Here is a 20,665-nt window from a genome sequence, read left to right as displayed (position 1 = left end):
GTTGGTTGGAGACAGATTACGCACCATAAAACCGCTGTTAAGGGCATAGTGGAGGTTAGGTTATGATTAAGGGGAAACCTATATTTATTGGGATTCTAATCCCAGCATATTCAGAACCATAGGTCGATACCTGATGCTAAATTCAGGGTAAGAAAAGTCCTGTAGCTGTCCTGAAAACTCTCTACTCACAGCTGCTGACCATCATTTGTTGGAGGCCGTTAATTAGACTCTGACATCATCTGCTGGTGAATTTGGGGTATGACATGAGAATTTAAAAAAATCTTTATTTTGTCAGAACATTATCCCCAAGAGCGCTGTGTAGAAACAGCCAAACTATTCACATTTAAGGCCATGACACAGACAACTGGGAGGCAGCGTTGCCGTCGATAGTAAAAACAGAAGAGAAGAGAAATCCTAAAACCACTTTATAAACCAAAACAGCAACAGAGGTGCTGATGCTTCGTGGTGTGAAGTCCCTTTGGGCTGAGGGAGACTGTGCAGTGGTGCTGGAGGTTCAAACCATAAATAATCAAACGTCACTGTTTTAATTGAAGAGGTCAACTCTTGTCACAGTGAAACTGGGGGTTGTGAAATGTTCTCCCATAAATTAGGAAACTAAAACACAACAAACAGATGCTTTGTTCGTCCCTATTTACAAAGTATTATTGAACAGGAATCTGACCAGAGCAAAAGACGGTACATTCATAAAACTAATTTAAAGCAACAGAGGAGGAAACAAAGGGAACATATAGGAAAACTTCTGGTCTTTAGAAGTACGAGGTGGATTTTTATCCTCAGACGTCCGGTTTGTCAGCGGCTCGTCCTTCAGTAGATGTAGTGGGCGAGTGTCGTCTCCGGAGACAAACAGTGGTTGAGACATTAGTGGACAGTATTGGATTGATCTCAACAGTCACTCTGACAGAAACAGGGGAACTAAAACATTACAGTAGAATTGGGGGACAAAAACAAAAAAAAGATATGGCATCCTGTATACACTTCAAAATAAAACATCAATGTGCGACTGCTGTTGTCAAAATGTCAAACATTAAAAAGTAAAACAAATTAGACTCGAGCCATCCTGAGAACAATCTGGAAATAATAAATACACCCTGGCCAGATGTAAATGTGTGTGTGTGGGCAGATAACTCAGTCCGGGCTGTGTCTGGTGGTGCGTTAGTATCCTTGTAGTCCATTGTAAACCTTCTGTACAGAGCCCTGCTTCAGGAGACTCCGAATACCTGCAACAGAACAGTAAGTGTTGACACCAGCATCGTATCAAATATTTCTACACAGACTTTTCGTGCTAAATACATCAGAACACAACAACACGAACACTTTAAGGCTTTTGTAAGATTTGGTTTTGTTCTATTACATTGTTATAAACTGGATGGGACTTCAGTACAGCTCAGCCAGAGCAGCCTACACAAGATTTCTCTCTGCTGGTGATCTGAATATTTCTCTCAGTGATGCTCTTGCCTTTGCTGCTTTAATCTCAAAAAGAAGAGGAATTTCATCCTGTTTGAAAGACATTTATCTGGCTCCTGTATTGACGCTGAGCTCCCTCCCACTCAGTCATCTGTCTCTTACACTGGAATCATTCAGTGGAATTCACAGAACTGCGGCACGATCTAGGCATCTTGGAACAAACTGAGCGAGAATTGAACTGGGTCCGTTTTTGTAAGATAAAATGTGGTTTAGCAGAGTTTCACTTTTTACCTGTTAACTATTTAGCTAATTGGACAGTTTATCTTATTAAGTTGTCCTAACTCCGACCCCTTCATGCTCACCATCTTTCTGCTGTTCATCGAGCTGTGTCTGAGGAAACTCCACATCGAAGGTGATGATGAGGGAACCTCGGATGTTGATGTTGTCAAAGTTGGGCAGGCCCTCCCCTTTCTTCCACATTCGAGCACCGGGCTTGGTGATCTTGTCTCTCACTATATGGACCTGACAGAGAAAAACAAAAGCAGACAGAACAATTTTACAAGTGAATTCAATCACTCTTTTTACTATTGACTTTTTGTTTTTGATTGAATCTAAATATAACATTTATGTCCAGAACCTTGTGTCCATCCAAATGTACAATGTCCATCTCAAAGCCGACCAGAGCCTCCACCAGGGAGATGGTGACGTTGGTGTACAGGTCATCCCCTCTGCGCTCAAACACAGGATGTCTACAGAGAAAAGCAACCACATGATCACATTTCTGTGGTCACTAGTCCGTCAAGATTCTATGTTTTGTTCCACAGGCTAAAAAAAGCTTCTACATACTTTAACACTTTGATGCGGAAGCGCAGATCTCCAGGTTCCCCATCGATGTGAGGCTCCCCTGTTGTCACATAAAGATGTTAACAGCTGGTAATATGTGGAAAAAACAATGATTTGCTTTAGGTTCTACAGTATGTACTGTAATCTCACCTTCTCCAATGAAAGGGTACTCCATTTCATCTCTTACACCCTGTTCAATCTCGACCTCTAAGGTTCTCTCTTCATTTACCAGCCTGCGGTTGAGAACAAATCATAGACAACATGTTGGGTGACATTAGATTTGTGAAGTTATTACACCTCTGCTGCAAATAGCTGCTCCTCATATGCTGAGTTGGGAACACATTGTAATTGTAAAGGTTAAAGATCAACACATGAGAAAAACAGAACATATTAACCAGTGTGATTGGCTGCTCAACAATACATCAAAATAAACATTTTATTTATAATAACCAATGTACTCAACTAACTCTAAGGTGTCTAGAAACAGTCAAGTCATAATTTAAAGTGCATTATCACACACAAAGAACAATGAAAACAGCTACTAACACTGATTTTTATTAACGTGAGAACAATGGCTATAAAACCTGCAGTGACATGGTTAAAACCAACCCAACCAGATGGTTTCAGTAAATTATTAGGACAACGAAAACAGATGTTGAGTTGTTGTGTACGGTAAATTCAATTGTTTTATATTTTTAACAATAAAAATATATTTTCATCACATAATGAAACTATTAGAGTAGCTTTGAACCTCTTTTTCAGAGAAGGACTCAGAGGAGAGGACCAAGGCTGCGTTCAAAGGCTCACAGGACATGTGAATAAAACAAATCTGATTTTTGCTGTTGCATTACACATGTCGCATGTCATCATCATTCAGCGTCACCTCAACACAGCCTGTAAAAATAAAAATAAAGGAGCTCAACAACAGAGGTGGGGGTCCGTGAAGAGATTAGGATGTTTTTGGTTGATTGGACATTAATGAAGAAGCTAGAAGGAACATACTGTAACCTGTACAGTTTGACCACATACAAATTACATTATTGTTGTTATTGTGTGCAGGGGGCTCCTATTTTAGTTAAATCTGCACATGTGCAGCACATTAGACCGGGGCATCCCAGAACAAATTTAATTATAATAATCAAGCCTTAATTCATGTATGCATTGATTAAAATCTGGATCAGATAATGATAGGAATGTAGTGTTGCTGTAGTGTACTAATGTTCTCCACCTTCAGCTTTTCTGTTTTTAGCAGGAGTCTAATCTACAGTATCTTATGCTCTAATGTTTCATAGTTGTCTCGGGTCGCAGGTCGTATCTTAGTAACTAAAGGCTGAATAGATACATGAAACTTATTTAGAACATCTGCAGATTATAAAATCATTTTTCCTAATCACATCTGTGTTCTCATGTACTTTCACGTTGGCCTATTCATTACCAGCGTTGTTGAGGAAAGCAGAGACTTACTTCACATTGGGACATTCATCACACACAGTCTCCTGAGTCATCTGGAAGCGACCAGGTCCGAGCTGTGTCGTCCTCATCTCCTGTCTGCAGTTACACTTCCTCTTGCCAGGAGCTTCTTTGGCTATGGGTTTGTTACGTACAACCTGCACAAGAAAACAGGAACAAGAAAAGATGTAACAAGATAATAATTGAAAAAGTCAGTGTGAGGGAGCAAATCAGATCATGGATTGAAAAACGTTTCAGCTAATGCAAGTCTTTTATTGGTCAACTGGTCAAACATTGTTACACACCTTAAATGTTCATTCTGAGACTTTGGATGTTGTCCTTACCTCTACAAAGTTGCCAGAATACACCTCCTCCAGCGTGACCTCCAGGTCTAGCACTATGTCATTTCCTCTGGGGATGTTTCTGTCCTGTTGCTGTCGGTTGCCTCCAAACATGAAGCCAAAGTCACCAAAGAAGCTACAAAGGAAGGACGTTTAGCTGCTTATGTCCAAGTATCCCATTTCATTATTGTTGTGTACAGAGCCAGCTGAGCTAAAGAAACTAACCTGGAGAAGATATCGTTGTGTGAGCTGTGGTGACCCTCTTTGAGTCCATCTTCTCCATACATGTCATATTGTTTCCTCTTCTCCTCGTCCGACAGCACCTGCAAATAAAGAATTAGTGAGTCCCAAATTACCCAAACTCTGTAATGTTTTAGACTTTTCACAAGCACCAAATGAGCTCACAACCAATATTCTCTCTTTTTAAAAAGTTTAGATTGCATTTTATTAAAAACATTATTAATAAGTCACATATGGAAAAAATCTGAACCACACTTGTACGTTCCTATTATCAACAGAATCAAGTTTAATAGTGTTTAAATACTTTGCAGGGTAGTTTTAGGTGAGTTACTGTTGCTCTAATTTACTTTATTTAATATGAAAACACCTGCAGAGCTTTTCTGAACCACTACTGAACGCCACCTGGCCTACGTAACAGCCAATCAGATGCAGCCACACGGTCTTGTCGACCAATCACAGCGCTCGTACCGTTTCCAACAACAACCGTATAAAAGCGGTTTGTATCCTGACAAAACCTGTAAAACTGTCGAAACACTAGTTTAATCACAACAGTATTTTAATATCTGATTGAAAAATACGTCCATGTCTTCAGCTTTCACAGGGATCGAGCACACGGTCTGTACTCACCTCGTAAGCTGCCCCCAAGTCTGCGAACTTGTCTTGGGCTTTCGGGTCGTCCGGGTTTCGGTCGGGGTGTAACTGCAGAGCCAGCTTTCGATAGGCCTTCTTGATGTCCCTGATTGATGCAGTCTTGCTCACCCCCAAGATCTTGTAAAAATCTCGCCTAGAATAGAGAAGGAAATAATAAAGGCTAGCGACGACACAGACAGAAAACTGAACCCAGAAAACGGGGCTTTTACAGAGTCGATACGCTGGATAACAGCGGCCGCCGATCAGCTGAGGACTAAAAGAGTCCAGTTTTAGAACCTGTATTTGTTGACGTCCTTGAAAATAAATCACGCCGAATAAGCTGGTTGCAGATGCATTTTGTTATGTATCATTAAATGTACATCCAAGTATCACTGGATTGTCTTGACACACGAGAGAAAATAAAAATGTGATACTTTTCATACACGATCTGGAGCTAGCTACAGTCACTAAGAAGAACCGGCGTAGTATGACTGGTGTGGGGGTTAGCTTTGTTAGCTAGCTCGTAGCTAACTAAGCTACGTCGTCATCTAAAGTGTGGTCGTCGCAGTCCTGACTGTAAACAGCTCAGCTAGAAAGAAGCAAAGCACCAGAAAACGCATTTAGGAGCTGCTCGGCTCCTCGTTCAGCTCGAGTCCGGTCCGCACATGTAGAACCGGTCTGGACCAATCACAGAGGAACATGTGTACCAGCTGGCGATGCTGTTTCACCGCTGTGTCCGAGCACCAAGCACCTACCCCGCCAGCACCGCCGTGATAACGTAGAGCAGCAGGCAGCACACATTGCACAGGTTCATCCCTTTGTTCGCCATGAGTAAGATCCAGATAATTGTGAAGGGAGCAATAAGAGAACAGCCGGCTTCTGGAGCTCGGTCCTGCTGCCACTCAAACCTTCTTCCTGCTGTCACACTAAACCCGCCCACTGCACGTCACTCAAAGCTCCGCCCACCGTTAAAGAAACACCGCCTTTGTTTTTTAATTACTGGTATGATTATTAATAATAATAATAATAATAATAATAATAATAATAATAATAATAATAATAATAAATAATAATAATAACAAATACACAGTGATTCAAGTGCAGCAAAAAATGAAGTTTACATCATTTATTAACTGTCTGAAAGAGATCCACAGTGCAGAGTAATGCTGCGTTCACGTCCCAACGTTTAAATCGAAATTCAAAGCAGCCCAGTAGGAAAAATACGTTAATGTCAGTTTATGACTTTTAATTCAGGGATTTTTAAATTAAACTCATACTGTTCACAACTCATAGACGGGATGAGCTTCTGGGCATAATTATAGGTAACAGCCCCCTAACTGGAAAAACGACTTTGTTGTTTTGTCGATTAGTTTTTTCTTCTTTCTCTTTTTAACCTAGTTTTTTGCATCTTTTTGTGGTCACTTTTAGTTTCTTCAGGGTCGATTTGAGTCTGTTTGTGGTTTCCTATGTACATTTCCTCCACTTTATTCTTTTTGTGAATATATAAATATGTAAAAGATTATTTTGACTACCTCCTACTACCTGGTCCATACTATATTTTTGACTTGCATTAAATTAAAGCTGACAGTCTGCAATAATTCTACAATTTATTCATTATTTAGATATTCATTTATTTATTTTCACTGTAACACGCTATTTGATCAGTTTTGCAGCTGGGAGAGCTGCACCCACCTGTTCACACACTGATCTAAGATCCTTACCTGTATAAAAGTGAATACATAGTTAAACAGCTATATGACAGAGCTGACAGCCATAGATGAGTCTGCATCTAGAAATGTAAATAGTGATTTAAATAAAATACTGTATAATACTAATTAATAAACAATATTGCATTCAGGAAACAAACTTTTTGATGCAGTTTTGATAAATTACAAATGACATGATAAAACGTGTTCAGATATGAAATTGTACCGTGATTTAAATTGGGTTCTTACCTAAAGCATAATGCAAGAGATTGTTAGAGAGTCTTTACACTCTCCTCGATAATCTAGTCCGGATTTGATCCTTCCAACTGTGGCTGTTTTTTGGATCTGATCTGACGGTGGACGATTCTACGGAGACTTTGAACGCAACATAAAGCGCGTTCGCGTGAGTTGCGCGCAACAGATGTCGGCTCAGGTCCGAGCGCCAAATAGGAAGAAGTGCAGATGTGAGTCCGGCTCCGATCACAAGAAACCGCATCAGACCCGGACCCATGGAGGTCTTCACGTCCGTTTGACCCGAACCATCGACCCACCTCCCGCCGAGATGGAGCAGCGCGCTGCGGGGACGAGGACACGGACAGAGAGTAAGTTTGTTCACGGTCTCCTCCTGTTAGCCTTTAGCTAACGGTAGCTAAGTTAGTTAGTTAACTTTGGTTCAGCTGTAGTTTTACTTCTCTGTCCGCCAGACTGCTGCCTAACATGTTATCACAACAGAGAGTGGGTTTGTGTCAAACTAGTTTCTTTATTAGCTTTACTAGCTGTCTGACTGGACGAGTTTTAGCTCGGTTACCTGGTGTTATGGAGTCAAGTCAGGTGTTGGCGACAGCAGCCTGGTGCCCAGTTGTCATGGGAGCGTGAAGGCGTCAGGTAACGATCACCTGAGGTCAACAGGTGACGTCAGCAACACGTATAATTAATTATCAATGCACATGTAATGGAAGTGATGGAGAACAGTCTTTTCAAACGTTTATCCTACACGTTAAAGTTAACAGATCTATTAGATATAATATATATGAAACATTTTAAGCACAGAAATCAGTTTTTCTCTTTGTTAGGTATGTTATATTTTTACAGATGTTCTGAACTAAACTCCTACTCCACATGGAGGTGTGGTCTTTTATAGCACGACAGCTTCCCAACATTAGACTTTAAAAGAATCACAATATACTGTGTTATCATAAACTATTGTATTAAAATCTCTGTATCATAATATGCATCGAATTACCAGATTGTAGCCAACACACGATCATCCTCCTACTGGCCCTAATGAAACGATAATGAAAAGAACAAGGAGAATTTGATACTGAAAGCAATGTATCCAGTAAATATATCAGTGTAATATGTCAAATTCAGACTGAAGAAGACTTCAAAAAACGTTTAATAATGTTCAACTTCCACATGTTTTTCTTTTTTCCTTTCGATTTAGACGTGGAGGCTGACACTGTGAGCATATGGCCTCGCATGGAACCCTTCTTACTGGGCGCCCTGCAGGTAAGCATACCTTATAACAACTGTTTAATGTAATGATATCACAGAGTGGTTGTTGTAAAATAACTGGAGTGAATACCATTGCAGGTGCCTCCCTCCTCCAAGCTCAGCCTGCACTATCTCCGCAAGATGGCCATGTATGTGCGGACACGTGACGGCTGTTTCCCCATTCTGCGCTGGCCCATGTGGAGGCACATTGCCTGTGGAAAGCTACAGCTTCCAGAAGACCTTGCGTGGCTTTACTTCGAGACCTTCGATCTTCTCATAGGCCACACTCCAGAGGAGAGGCTGGAGTGGGCTGAGTGCCTTTCCCAGTGCTCGTCCAAAAGTGATATTGACCAACAAAGGAGCAAGGTGAAAAAAGTGACAGGGATGTTACCTGAGCAGCTGGCTCAGTTTACCTACGAATGTAATACTATCTCATTGTCCCAGTTAACTGTTTTGTTTTACATCTGACTGGTTTAGGAGGGCGTGCTGCTAAATGTTTTGTTGAGTTTAGTGATGTTGTAAAAACTAAATGCACCTCTATGCCCTTTTTAGACAGAGATGGCAGCATTTAGACAATACGTTTACTCCTATTTAAGGGGAATTTCATTATTTATGCCAAACTCCATGATCCTACTCTTTGTCTCCTTTTCTACTCCAGTTGTCTGTGGACACGCTGCAGTTCCTCCTCTTCCTCTATATCCAGCAGCTTAACCGTGTGTCTCTGCGCACATCTATGATCGGTGAAGAGTGGCCCAGTCACCGCACTCGCTCCCCGTCTCCATCAGACCGAGAGGCCAAGACAAGCTCTCAGAACAAGGTCTGTGCTTCTGTGACAGTTAATGCAGGATTCTGTAACTAAACTACTCACTGACCAGTGTAAGCGATCTACTGTACACGAACAGGTTTAAAGCACAAATGTTTTGTTGTTTGCTTTATCAGAACTGGGATGATCAGGCCCATTTGTCGTTTGTGCAAAGCCACCTAGCCGAGATTCTGGAGCTACTGGTGGAGCCGGGCCAGCTGTCACAATCTGGACAGGCCCTAAGAGACTGTCAGGTGTGTTGAGAGTCCTGCTTTGGTTAAAAGGGCATCAAATTCAATTCAGGAACATGGCGTGACTGTGGTCACCATACACAGCAACTGATGAATAACAATAACCAAACAAAGCTAGAAGGTAAAACAAACTGCCAATATAATGGAGGGCAGTGGTTTATAGTACGACACACCTAGTTACACCTGACCGCAACTGTTAGTTTGGGTTTTGTTACAGAGGTACAGTGTTCACATTACAAAGTAATCTACCAGAAATGTGTGTTTGCATGTACTTTATTGATCAAATCAATGTTAATCAGCAGCAGCCACATCAAAAAGATGAATATGTGGTGTTGTACTTTAAAGTACTTTGAAGTTATTTATGTAAGGAGATACCATCACCTGTTCTTTTTGAAATCTTGACTGAAATCAAGTTTTAAAACACACAAATGTTCGTAGAGTTGTAGCTGAGATAAGTTGTCTTTGTTCAGATTTCCCTGGAAGCTGTGCGGAGCTTGGGCCTGCTCTTGGAGGGCTCAGTTAGCCGCGGTAAAGCTGTTCAGCCTGTCCACAGACTGTTGATCAAAGGTTCACTTCAGACACAAGCTGGCTACTCCACACTGAGCCGCTCCTTCCCCCTGCACAAGCTACTGTCCTGTCTGCAGCAGAGCCTCACACTCAACCCGTTCGGGATGACAGCCTGCCTGCACTCAGGCAAGAAACTAGCCTGGGCTCAACAAGGTATCTAAGCATCTTCAGGAATGAATTTCATGCTGTAGATTTAAGTTGATGTGTAAAAGGGGAAAGAAAAGTGAATATGTTAAGTCTGTTTCTTTGATTGTCTCTGTCTGTTCTAGTGGAGGGGGCCATGAAGAGAGTCAAAATAGCCAGGAACACCCACACGGCTCCACCTGGCAGTAAGATTGTACTGATGTTCCAGGTTTTCAAACAGACTCTGGCTAAGACCTCAGACAAGCTGACGGGCACCAACATCAAAATCCACAGATGCTCTGAAGCTTTCATCTACCTTCTCTCACCTCTCAGGTGAAGTGAGCTTCCATTACTGCAGCTTACAGTATGTCGTGGACATTTTGGGACACAGCTCCTCTGTCATGTTTTTTTCTTCTTCTTCATCTTTGTTGTTGCTCCTTCAGATCAGTCAGCATCGACAAATGCCGCGACAGCACAGTGGTTCTGGGTCCCGTTGAGACCAGCGTCCACATCCACAGCTGCCAGAACGTGCGGGTGGTGTGCGTGGCCGGCAGGATCGCTATCGGAGCCTCCTCACATTGCACTATTCACGTACTGACGCCCACCAACCCTTTGCTCCTACCTGGGAACACAGACATTACCCTGGGGCCTTTCCACACTTTCTACCCCTCCTTGGAGGATCACATGGCCAGTGTGGGGCTCGCTGTAGTTCCCAATGCCTGGGATCAACCCTTGCTTCTGGGGGCAGAGGGCCTCGTCAACCCTTCCCACAATGCATCGTCCAACCCAGACGCTGCCTGCTTCCGCCTGCTCCCCCCAGCTGAGTTTCACACAATGGTAGTACCTTTCCAGATGGAGGGGGACACGTGTGAAGTTCCCGGCGAGCTGCCTCCTCAGTATCAGGCAGCACTGGATGAAAAGCAGAAGAGGATACAGAGGTGGCAGAAGACGGTGATGGAGGCCCGGCTTAACAAGTGAGTGACAAGTCGGGTCTTTTCCCGCCATTAATAAATGTGATCTGTTTAAAGACTCGGTCAGTTTTGCATGTGTAAAAGTGTTTTATTGTGTAACCCAGCATTCTGTTATGATCAGTGGAAAGATAGAACATCCAAAATCAATAAGAGTGTGTCAGCTGCTCAGCTGGTGTTACTGTGGAGGTCAGTGGTGGCATTAGAGTCAGAAAACCTGCTGGAGGGTCTTTACACTCCGATCCTGTCAGCGCAGAGCACAACAACACAGCACTCATCGTACTGCATTCTGTAGTTTTCCCCTTGTAGCTGATTTCTCATCTTCTCTTCTCCAGGGAGCAGAAGAGGCAGTTCCAGGAGTTGGTGGAAATCAAGTTCCATGAGTGGCTTCTGGAAACAGGACACAGGCAGGAACTTGACAGCCTTATCCCACCCACCATAGCCTCTTTAAAGGATCCCTGTGAGCCTGCAACCGACACATCTCGAGTTAATGATACAAAACTTACAAGAACTGGACGGGCAGTGGGGCAGTCACCTATGGCTTGTTGAACTGACAGGATAATTGTAGCTGTACGTTAAGGTAGCACAGAGTACATGTGGTCTTCCTGACATTAGGAGCTGCTGCAAGTTTTGTACAATATGTTTTTGTGAAAAGGCAGCTACAGAGTCCTTAGTGTTCCTGCTCTAAATGGGGGGTTGATTGTTGTTAAATTACAACACATCACCACTGTTTTGAGGTGAGGTAAAGATAAAAAGAAACATAGTTCTAGCATCTGTGAAGTCACCACAGGTTTATGAAGACATTTTCTTTTCCTTCCTTAGCCACCATTGCTGGTGAAAGTTTTCTATTGCAGCACCAAGATCATCTGCAACTGTCAGTCACAGGGACGCTTTAGCTTAGAGTGACATGACGTGATAAAACGAGAACATGTCCAGGACCTGCTGTAAACACTGAGTTCTTCTGCACAGTTTGGAGTCAAAGTATATATGTATATATAAACATGCTATTTTCTATATAACAGTATTTGCATTAGGGGAGATGACACAGAATGGAGTTCCTAAATAAATGTAGCACTTTAGATTTTAAGGACATGTTGGTGCATCTGTTGTCATTAGCTCAGGTCATGGTGTTTAGGTTTTTGTGTCATTAGAATATAAATTATTAGAAATTATTTTTCCACAATTGTTGAAAATGAAGAAATAATAACATGATTTATTACAGGTATGTTATTGGGCTGTCCAAACCTGAAGCGTACATAGCTACACTGCTCTCCTTAGGCTGAATCTTTCAAGCAGGTTGTATTTTTTGCCAAACACCAGTTATTGATCTCTCAATAGCTGTTTGAATGAAATGTTTGTGAGTTTCCTAGAGTTAGTGCGGACTTGTCCTTTAATTTCCTTCCCTACACTAGAACTAGCTGATTTTGACACATTTAACAGGTTTACAGTAACATTTAACAAACTTGTTTTCCAGTTGTGCAACAAATCCAAAATCTTTATTTTTATATGAATTCACCTGGATAAATATGTATATTGAGTTAATTTTTCATAAAACCGCCTCGTTTCTAGAAAAACTTTTAGTGTTTAAAACCTCTTCACAGATTGAGAGACATTCCATACAACAGAAGTACTGCATGTGTCTTCAAGGCGGCATTTTTAGTGATGGGATAAGATGACAGAACTATAACAAAAGATAAATCTAAATGCTGAGGAAGGTGATTACACTGTAAAATGTTTTACTGCTGTTGCTCATGAAGACATTTTCACCTCTATGCTGTTGCTTTAAGAAAGCACAATAAGTTTTGATGGTTAAAAAATAAAAACTTGACTTTAAAGCATCACCTGTTCTGATTCTGTGTTTGGACACATCAACATGAACCTCATGTGAGTAATAAATGAATGACTGCACCATCATTTTGACAGTATGAAGGAAGATTCACTGCAGCACTGTTGGATCAGATAGTTTTAGTTTGTGGAGCCAAAAATACCCTAGTAAAGTAAAAGTATCTCAAAACTACTCTTATACAGAACTAAAGGAAATGTGTTTACTTACCACCTCTGCAGCTGAGTGTACACTGAAATACACACAATGTATACTCACTATTTGTTGTATCTATAGTTGAATATAAGTAGTATCAGTACTTTTTCACACTTTAGACTTTTATATACTCACCTTATACTACCACTCTACTGCATTTCAGCAGGAAATACTATATATTTTTATCTACCACATTTGTTACTGTAGTTTCAACTTGCTTTCCAGTCCAAACGTCTCCACTTTATTAGGCACAGTTACACCTACTTATGTTTGTTCTGAGCATATTTTATCTGTCATGCTGCATCAGACTGAACCGCCCAAATGAATATACCACACATAACTTACAACTCACAGTCTTTTTCTGCAAGGCCGGTTTAACTTGGAGTATTTGGTACATTTTCTGATCTTACTATACTGCTATACTTTTATTTTGCATGGTACAGTATATAAAATAAAGTATTTTATACTGCAGTACTGCTACTTTTAATTAAGTGAAGGATCTGAGCACTGGATAAATCCGTAAGGCAGAAATAAGTCATGAGTTGGCATGTGGGGGCAAACTGGTGGAGCTGGCATGTGAAACGTGGTGCGAGAGCTGGGGCCGGGGGCTGGGCACTGGAGCCAGCCAGTAGAGAAGAGGGGTCAATGGACGCTCACCATGCCCGGCCATTATGCCGTAATCCTTCCTCGCTTTTCTGGAAAAACTGAATAGCACTAGAATCACTGACTCAATTTTTGGATCTCATTTTCATGACAAAGCGATTGTTCCCCTTATGCCTCCACTGTTGCTGTTTATAAACGTGGCAGAGAGGGGGTATAAAAGGGACCGGTGAGGGGCCAGTGCTGCATCGAGACCTCAGGGGAACCACCACCACTTAACATCACCAGGGCTAACCCACACAGCACATCCAAGATGGGCAGGGTGAGTTCACACAAACTAAACCTGGGGCTCGCATAGAGTCAGGTCCCTCAGAGGCAGGTAGGTCAACTATGAAGGTGCAGGGGTTTAAGCTGTGGACCAGGCTGTATATGTGACCCTCTCTGCTGGGGGGCATTTGAATTTGGTTTTGTTTCACACAGTGTTGTTGACTGGGCTGATCTGTTGGTTTTTATTCTGGTGAAGGTTAAAGCTGAACTGAAGAGAGGAAGAAAAATCTTAGCGAGGCATTTTGTAAAGATTGTGATCAACATTCAAACGGACCAGGACATTTCTCACCTTCCTAGAGAATCTAACACTGTAAAATCTTGATGAAGGCTGAGCCTCATGTGTTGCCCTCCCCCCCAGATTGTCTTCTATGAGGATAAGAACTTCCAGGGTCGCCGCTACGAGTGCGACAGCGACTGCTCAGATTTCCACACCTACCTGAGCCGCTGCAACTCTATTCGGGTGGAGAGTGGGGCCTGGGTGGTGTACGAGAGGCCCAACTACATGGGATACCAGTATGTGCTTACCAGGGGGGAGTACCCAGAGTACCAGCGCTGGATGGGACTCAACGACCGCCTCAGCTCCTGCAAGATGATTCACTTTGTAAGTCTAATTTCTCTTGATCATTATTTTTTCACTCAGCTGTAAAACACAGGAGCTTTACTCTGTGAGCGTCATGACTCAGACTCAGTTCACTAACAACTGCAGCGAGTGCAGGGGACAGTGAAGAGGTCACGCTTTGATGCCGATGTGAATCCGAAGATGAAGACCTGAATCAGCCTATTTGTGTGATCAGGATCTGGTCCAACCGACCCAGAGCCTGTGGGCACATTCAGAGACCACTTTCATATAAAAATCAATGCAATTAGTACGAGCTGTGTGCACAGCTTAGCACTATTTATAAAGGCATGAAACAGATGCAGGAGGGAAGCAACAACGACTGGAGCTTAATCTTATCACTGATCTTTTGGACGAGTAGATGATCCAAGATACACTGAGCACACAGTCCATCCAAAAGCCAGTTGCCTCTGTGTATTATAAATCCAGTAAACATTTTCATGTTGCTTATAAATGATAAATAGGGAATTAAGTGTTACAAACATACTGCACATTCCTGTGGTTAGACACTAATCTGACCTTCCTGCACCCAAACCCTCTACTATGTCTCCCATTACCTTGCAGACCAGTGGGACCCAGTACAAGATGCAGCTCTATGAGAAGGCCGACTTTGGGGGCCAGGCCTATGAGGCCACGGAGGACTGCCCCTCGCTCCTGGAGAAGTTCCGCTGGAGGGAGGTCAACTCCTGTAAGGTCTATGACGGCTGGTGGGTTTTCTACGAGCACCCCAACTACCGCGGACGCCAGTACTTTCTGGAGAAGGGGGAATACCGCAAGCCTGGCGACTGGGGTGCCGTCAGTCCTACTGTCCAGTCCTTCAGGCGCTTCACCGAATGACTTCCCCTCCATCCAAAGCATTAAAGGACTTGTTATGATCTCTGTCAGGGCATTATAAGAGGATATTTGGCTCGAAATTTCATTAACTACTAAGTAATTTTGAACTGAGGTCTCACAAATAAAAACCTGTCCAGCAAGCAGACTGACGGTGTTTTTTTTAAAGAGCTGTTTAATGTCTTTTGAACAGTTTTGTCTTTAAATTTAAGACATCTGGGTTCAGTAAGACCTGACCTGAAGCCACCTCTGATCTCTTCAGACTGTCTCAAATAATTTGGTCTTGGTCCTGAGGTGTCTGAGTCTGTGACGGTCTTATAGAAGTCTTCCATCCCAGCACAGGTCTGAGGTCCACAGTAACCGGCTGAGGGTTAAAGTGAGTCCCGAATGAGAAACAGTTCCCTCCTCCACCGATGAGGAGCAGCTCCTCCGAGTCTGTCAGCTCAGAGCAGAAAGAGTGGAGCATCAGAGGCCAGGGCACCGACGTCTACAGATCACAGAACACACAGTGGTTAGTTTTCCAGTATCACTGAAACATGAATGCAGTTAGTGGTTTGGAGCGGCTGGAGTAAACTGACCGTGTCCAAACCGAACTCCACGCTGCTGCTTGTGATGAGGTCGATCACGACAACACCCGGCACAGCGTCCGCATGCAGCCAAACACCTCCCACCACAACCAGCTTGTCACCGGTCACACGGGCACAGTGAGAGTATCTGAAAAACAAAGCACATCGTTTCAGCAAATGTTCAGTTCGTTTTCTTCAGCAGGAACTTCGGGGTGTGAGGTTTTTATAATCAGACAACAGACCTGGGAACAGGAGGGGGCTGCACCTCAATTCTTTCCCAGCAGAAGCCTCTCTCAGTTGGCCTTAATACGACGGTGTCCCCCAGGGGCACTCCTCTTCTGTCCAGTCCTCCAAACACCACCATACCTCCCTGATATGAACACGCTGAGTGGGAATGCCGGGCCTCTGGTGCTGCCCCCCCGACCGGGATCTATATATAATACGTAGTACACACACATTTTTGTCTGGCAGTCTTTGTGAGGACACTCATTGACATAAATCATTTCCTACCCCCCTGCTGTTGCCTAGGCCATTCTAATCTACTACTACTGTCTCAATTGTTTAATTATCAACGTTTCTCCATGAGAGAGGAGCAGCAACATATTTGCATTATATTAAGAAGTACTTGTTATGTTTGTCCTTCTAAATTAAATGAAGTGGGCGCGCTCTTCAAATTGCTCCTACATGTCTCTTATAAACAAACCTGTTGTCTTACATAACATGCTGGTGTTATTTAAAGTGAAGAGACAACGTAACGTAGGCGGTACCATATTGTACGACTTAAAAATATCTATTTATGAAGATCGCATTAGCAAACCTCGGTCCAGTGCCAGCGGTCCAGACACAGGAAGTGGCCACCACCCAAAGCTGCCTCTGACTCATTCTTTCCACCAAACACAAATAGAAAGTCTTTGCCTAGAAGAGAAAATAAGGGTTTGTTGAGTGATGAGTTAATATGGAAATAAAAGAGTAGGAGGCAGAGAAACTTTCCTTTTTTTTCTCACCTTGGTGACTGATTATTGAAGCAGTGTGCCTCCACCTCAGCAGCGGTGGATCACCTGTACACTCTATCTGCTCTACATGAAGCTTTACTGTTTCCTCTGAGTCACCAGGTCCTGGTAGACCAACAGGGTCAGGGGTCACTTTGAAAAGGCCTTTGACTGGGTTGAGTGGAGAGGAGCGACCTCCGTATACCACAGTCCCTCCTCCAGGAACAGAGGTTGCTGAGTGGTAGAGTCGCACACCTGGGAAGGAGCAGCACAATAACCACACAGAACCAGAACCATAACCAAGTCTCTCTGATCTTCTTTGTACAGATGCCTACATCGGTGTAGCCCCAGATTGTTCTAACTCTTTGAATACCCTGTAAAGCAGAACATGGCGACCATTTCTAAATCAGTAGAGTTGTTTTTACAACACTCACCTAAGTCCTGAAGGACTCGGGGTTATTAGAGTCGAAAACTGTTTCTTCTCCACAAAAACAAAGATGGTGACAAATGTCTATAATTTTAAATACATTATGCCATCATGTTCATTTCCTCCTTAAAAAAAAAAAAAAACATGAAAACACCTAAAATATTAATGTTGGTAAAGTCGCCATCTTTGTTTTAATGGAGAATGGAGAACTGTTTTCTCTCAGAAATTAAAATTATGCTTTTTTTGTGGACTGAACTGGAATATTTTTCTCTGACAACCTAGAAGAGTTAGAAACAGTCACCATGTGCTGCTCTATGTTACCACTGTGACTCTAATGTATGTAATACCTGAGAGGCACAAGCTGGGGCTATAGTCAGAGCTACTACACATAAATATCAATTTCGTCCAGCTAATCTATTAGATTGGAAGAGACATTTATGATGGGGGCATTTACAACAGACACAATTTCTAATCAAAGCTGGTTCTGACTTTTTGTGCATTGAAAACAGTCGCCTCACTCAGATCTACTGATGGTTCCACGCTGATCGCTCTCCAACCTTCCTGGCTCCTGAGGAGGATCCTAGTTACTGTCCCTCTGCCTCCTCTGCTGGAGCCTCCTGTCAGCAAGACCTGCCCTGAGCTCATCAAGGAGGAAGCCATCCCTAGCCCCTCCAGATTAGCTGGTACAGTCCTCACATTCAGCACTGTGGGACTCCAAGATGGACTAATGGATGGTACTGATGAAAAATTTAAGAAATAAATAAATAAGCAGAAACACACAACCACATTATCTAAAAGAGTAAGAATGCTTCATAAAGCTACCTGGACGATGTGTGAGTAAAGACCGCGCCACACAGGAGCCTCGAGACGCAGTGAGGATGAAGTAGTGAGAACACTTCTGGTGCCACTCCTGAAGGGGGGGCAGATACACAGTCCCTGACTGATTATTCTGTCTAATATTATGACTGTAAGACTCCCTGTTTCACAAATTAGGAATGTACTGTACATTTTCCCTGGCTCACTGAGCAGCTTGAGTTATCATATAAATGGAGGATGTACTCGTAGCTGCTGCACTATAACAGCTGACCTCATATTCATCAAATGGCTCCAGGTTCTCTACCCTGCATCTCTCCTCTTCAGGGATAAGCCCCAGGTAGAAGTCGTTCATATCCAGACAGACACACTGTTCCCAGCCCTGAAGATAAAAACAGACATTCATGAAGACAACATTGACACCAACAGGAACTACATGCAGTAGGTTTATAAGCTGCATACTTGCCTTATCTAGGAACCTGTGTCTCTGTGCAGTCGTGTCTGGGTACTGTCGAAGAGCGTGCAGAGTTGAATTCAGTTTCAGGAAGTGATCTTGCATGATTCGACCGAAAGGATCATGTGGATGAATCTGCTCATACATAACGAAGAATGACTGGTGCAGGAGCGTTGCTGCCCATCTAATAACAGCATCTGACCTGGAAGACACACAACAGCTTCAAACAAACTGGACGATTACAGCTAAGATCAAAATGACTTCATTCCTTTCTGTATGAAAGTGAGATGAGGTTCTAGCTCTTGTGTTATAAACAGTATGGGGCTCACCTTTGTGTTTCCATGTAGGTAAGCACCACTTCAGAGAGAATTAGAGTAGGGGCAGCCCAGTCCATCCCAGTTGCACCTAGAGCCTCTTCCAGCTGGGACTCGTCTCTAACATCCACCCCTAGCAGACGGTATCGACTGCTGGACACATACACAGGTCCTGCAGACAAATGCGTTTGATATTTTGCATAACTTATAAGACAAAAGCATTTTTTTTCTAGACTGCTGAAGATCGTTTTAAATCTTAGTGGACACGAGTTTTTGTTGTATAAATGAAACGACAAACCTGCAACAGAAAACAAATGGGAGTCTAACGCCCCGCTCAGCGTGATGTTAGAATTGATCAGGGCAGCTTTGCGCCGGGTGACGTCTGGGAAATCCACTTCAAACACAACAGCTCCTTCGAGTGCTCCGTCTGCGTGTAGGCGAAAATACAAAGAGTCGAAGCCCGCGCCCAAAGACAAAATCTAGAAAAATGAGCAAGATCATGTCAGAGAAACAGGTGAAAAACTGAATATTAAATACACTATGAGAGGGGAGGATGTACTGTTTACTTACCTGTCTCCTTGGGCAGTTTTCAGTAATGTGTAGAAACCTCCTCACACAGTGGTCCACAGCTCTCCAGCGCACATAGTAGCCCCTAAAACGTGCAAACATCTATTATGTGTTCAACATATTATCATTGATATTTGTATGTAGCACAAGAATAGAATAAAGTAGAATCCATCTAGACCGACCTGTTGATGAGTGGGGCCCTCCTGGCCACTTTGCAGACAAAGTGTTGGAGGAAATCATCCTGGAAGTAGCCCTGTGCTGCAGCAGACACCTTGCTCACCACACTGCTGTCGTTGGTTCCCTGGACCTACATCAAGCAACAGAAGCGCATCACAACTGTACTTTACTTTAATTTACTTGGAGACTCGTTCATTTCTCTCCTGGTAGCCCATTCCACTCTTCTGCTCCAGTTTTATCAGCTTTACAAGGCATCTTCTACCGACAGTTTGAGCTTGTTCAATACATTTCATATGAATTAAGCATTTGAAGCAGCTACTTCAGAACACTCCAGTTTTTTCTTTCTTTAGATGAACGACGTGTGTATTTGCTAAAAGATTCATTTAGATTTTCTGCTCCAGCCACTTAAAGTTGTCTGTAGAGGGATATTGAGTACAACACATTTTGTTTTTTTAATCTTATATTCAGTATTGTAAGTGCATGTGTTTCATGTTGGTTTTTATTGTCTTCATCCACTTTATGTTGATGTTTACCTCAAACTGGTTGCTAACCTCAGCAGGATCTACCTGGTAACATGGAGATTAAAACAATGCTTTGTATAATGTCTTATAGCATCAGCTGAACAAACTACATCCTCATATTCTATTCGTAACTAGTGTACAATATCTCCCCTCTAACTGTAGTACAGTATATGTTCACAGTGGTGCAACAGAAATACTCAAGTACAAATACTGTCTTCAACACAGTTCTAGTAATAGTTAGTAATCCACTCACCGCGGTGTCTCTGCCCTGCTTCTTTCTGTTTGTAGCTGGCATAATGTCAACACAACAGAAAAACACCTCCGCTCATGGTACAAAGTGTAAAATGATCGTTAACTGGACACTTTTCGGTGTCAGAAGGATCCAGAGTTAAAAGAGTTCAAACATTTCAAACATCCTGCACATGGGAATGACTTCCGGACTTTCCTGCCTCCCTGTGGCACAGCGCCCCCTGCCGTCCGGAGGCCGCAAAGGCCTTGTTCAAAACTCCGTTCAGAAAAATGATATATTAAGAACAGAGACACAGCAGTGACAGTGATTACTAACTAAAGTATTAATTTCAGAGAG

The 20,665-nt window shown here is 42.8% G+C and overlaps 4 protein-coding genes across 4 annotated transcripts; 2 read left to right on the top strand and 2 right to left on the bottom strand.

The window, feature by feature from the left end:
• Positions 1 to 264: 264 nt before the first annotated feature.
• dnajb11 (DnaJ heat shock protein family (Hsp40) member B11) lies at positions 265 to 5,875 on the bottom strand. Its single transcript, XM_026377289.1, has 10 exons — positions 5,684 to 5,875; positions 4,926 to 5,082; positions 4,284 to 4,381; positions 4,062 to 4,194; positions 3,733 to 3,875; positions 2,419 to 2,501; positions 2,272 to 2,329; positions 2,063 to 2,174; positions 1,788 to 1,947; positions 265 to 1,238 (listed from the first exon to the last, which is right to left on the bottom strand). Exons 1-10 carry the CDS (start codon positions 5,755 to 5,757, stop codon positions 1,174 to 1,176), a joined length of 1,083 nt encoding a protein of 360 aa, XP_026233074.1. The 5' UTR covers positions 5,758 to 5,875; the 3' UTR covers positions 265 to 1,173.
• A 1,015-nt stretch (positions 5,876 to 6,890) lies between these two features.
• tbccd1 (TBCC domain containing 1) lies at positions 6,891 to 12,677 on the top strand. Its single transcript, XM_026376228.1, has 9 exons — positions 6,891 to 7,236; positions 8,079 to 8,143; positions 8,228 to 8,494; positions 8,787 to 8,945; positions 9,068 to 9,184; positions 9,652 to 9,901; positions 10,018 to 10,204; positions 10,315 to 10,845; positions 11,175 to 12,677. The coding sequence occupies exons 1-9, from the start codon at positions 7,056 to 7,058 to the stop codon at positions 11,386 to 11,388; spliced, it is 1,971 nt and encodes a 656-aa protein (XP_026232013.1). The 5' UTR covers positions 6,891 to 7,055; the 3' UTR covers positions 11,389 to 12,677.
• Positions 12,678 to 13,535: 858 nt separating this feature from the next.
• crygs2 (crystallin, gamma S2) lies at positions 13,536 to 15,280 on the top strand. The gene is made up of 4 exons (XM_026376744.1): positions 13,536 to 13,553; positions 13,701 to 13,799; positions 14,163 to 14,405; positions 14,985 to 15,280. Exons 1-4 carry the CDS (start codon positions 13,536 to 13,538, stop codon positions 15,255 to 15,257), a joined length of 633 nt encoding a protein of 210 aa, XP_026232529.1. The 3' UTR covers positions 15,258 to 15,280.
• lcmt2 (leucine carboxyl methyltransferase 2) lies at positions 15,231 to 20,498 on the bottom strand. The gene is made up of 15 exons (XM_026376227.1): positions 20,333 to 20,498; positions 19,564 to 19,688; positions 19,385 to 19,466; positions 19,113 to 19,293; positions 18,830 to 18,986; positions 18,513 to 18,702; positions 18,321 to 18,428; positions 18,056 to 18,143; positions 17,752 to 17,970; positions 16,822 to 17,061; positions 16,635 to 16,732; positions 16,060 to 16,247; positions 15,830 to 15,965; positions 15,489 to 15,738; positions 15,231 to 15,298 (listed from the first exon to the last, which is right to left on the bottom strand). The coding sequence occupies exons 1-14, from the start codon at positions 20,372 to 20,374 to the stop codon at positions 15,520 to 15,522; spliced, it is 2,073 nt and encodes a 690-aa protein (XP_026232012.1). The 5' UTR covers positions 20,375 to 20,498; the 3' UTR covers positions 15,231 to 15,298; positions 15,489 to 15,519.
• Positions 20,499 to 20,665: the final 167 nt, after the last annotated feature.

Source organism: Anabas testudineus, chromosome 21 (genome assembly GCF_900324465.2).
Source record: "Anabas testudineus chromosome 21, fAnaTes1.2, whole genome shotgun sequence".
Lineage (NCBI taxonomy): Eukaryota > Metazoa > Chordata > Actinopteri > Anabantiformes > Anabantidae > Anabas > Anabas testudineus.
The sequence above is the reverse complement of the archived record's forward strand: the minus strand, read 5'-3'. Positions and strand labels throughout refer to the sequence as shown.